Source organism: Eimeria maxima, genomic scaffold (assembly GCF_000499605.1).
Source record: "Eimeria maxima Weybridge genomic scaffold, Emw_scaff2568, whole genome shotgun sequence".
Taxonomy (NCBI): domain Eukaryota; phylum Apicomplexa; class Conoidasida; order Eucoccidiorida; family Eimeriidae; genus Eimeria; species Eimeria maxima.
Genome location: NW_013565418.1, coordinates 1 through 1,640, shown reverse-complemented (window position 1 = coordinate 1,640; position 1,640 = coordinate 1). Strand labels below are relative to the sequence as shown.

The 1,640-nt window shown below is 44.1% G+C and overlaps 1 protein-coding gene across 1 annotated transcript; it reads left to right on the top strand.

Moving 5' to 3' along the window:
• Positions 1 to 1,457: 1,457 nt before the first annotated feature.
• Positions 1,458 to 1,557, top strand: EMWEY_00058930 (hypothetical protein, conserved; the record flags this gene model as incomplete). Its single annotated transcript, XM_013480951.1, has 1 exon — positions 1,458 to 1,557. A coding segment is annotated over one exon (100 nt), but the record flags the coding sequence as incomplete, so codon positions are not given.
• Positions 1,558 to 1,640: the final 83 nt, after the last annotated feature.

Below are 1,640 nucleotides of genomic sequence, written 5' to 3'. Positions count from 1 at the left end.
GGTACCTGTAAACCCTAAACCCTAAACCCTAGAGCTAATAAAATACTTACATGCTTGAATGGTTGGCAGGATATCGAGTTGAATATTACTAGCTAGCTAGCTAGCTAGCTAACTAGCCTAGCCAGCTAGGTATTTTTACAGGCAAAGGGAGTTGCTCGAACAATAACCTGCAGCAAACCCTACAAATAAATAAACTAGATAATACCTAGCTGGCTAGGTAGTTTATTTATTTGTAGGGTTTGCTGCATGTTATTGTTCGAGCAACTCCCTTTGCCTGTAAACCCTAAACCCTAAACCCTAGAGGAAAGACATTAGGTTACAAGGTGTTATAAACCCTAAACCCTTATCAATCCCTCGCTCCTCTCCTTTGTCTCCTTTATACGCCAGCTGTTTAGGGTTTAGGGTTATTATGGTTTAGGGTTTACTAGGGTTTAGGGTTATTAGGGTTTAGGGTTTAGGGTTAATTTGCAGGGCATTAGCAAGATTTTCGAAAGAACTCCTAGAGCAACTCTCTTCTCCTCCCTCACGCCTCAGGAGGCAAAGCACTTTCTGAGGCATGCATGCATGCATGCATGCATTCTGCAGCGGCATTTGATGCTGCTGATGCTGCAGCTTCTGCATGCATGCAGTTGGTGCTGCTGATGCTGCAGCAGCAGCAGCAGAATGCATGCAGCATTTCTAGTCTAGGAGACTATCCGCCCTAATGCATGCAGCAACAGTTTGGGGTTTTGCTGCTGCATGCAGCAGCACCAACCCAACAGCAAATTGCATGCGAAAAAATAAAAAGCCCCAAAGACAAAATTTCTTTTCCCTCTTTCTTTCTTTATGAATATACACAACCGTATATATCTACATATAGGTACACAAACAGAACAAAGCATAGAACAGGCCGTTAAGAGAGCAAGACTTATAAGCTTGCAGTGCTTACCAACTTATGCCTGTACCTCTTAATGGCGGATTGACTGACTCGACCATCATCAGCCCCAGTTGTAGGAGTTGTTGCGACGGAGAGCTGCAGCAAATGCAACAAAAAAACGCTTTGCTTTGCAGCGGACATGCTTCTCCTTTTTTTTGTCTCTTTTCCGAACATTTCTCTTCTAAGTCAGCAGTGGGGATCATTATTGTCTTCTCTCTACTTGTTGAGCACGTTTTGCCATGGTGGTCAAGACGTTGTGCTTTGGTGAATGTGTATGCAGTTGTCGTTAGTTCGTCCCTTCCTTCTTAAATTTAATTTTGTGAATAAATATACTTTGCATGAATAATGTCAATGAAACATACTTCGTTATCCATGGCAGCAACCACGTAAGTGGTACGCTGTGCTCATCCGGTGGTCTGATGGCACATTTGTACAAGGTGGTGACGCCGTCCCAGCATTACGCATAATCCATTGTTGCTAATGCTGTTGCTTATTTAATTTATTTGTTGTCGTGCGTGTTTACAGACCCAATTGAGGCAAAATGAAGGCATCAGAAACAGGAGAAGAGGAGGATCCATCGCTTTTTGTCTGTGAAGGCGGAGGTAAGGACAATGTAAAGGTTGTGCTGCATAGGAGCACGCGTAGGACTTAGGCGTGGGAATGCCAGGGGTGGTAGGTTTCGATGCAGGTGATGGCATCATTCGAGGCGTGAGGGGTCAAGGTC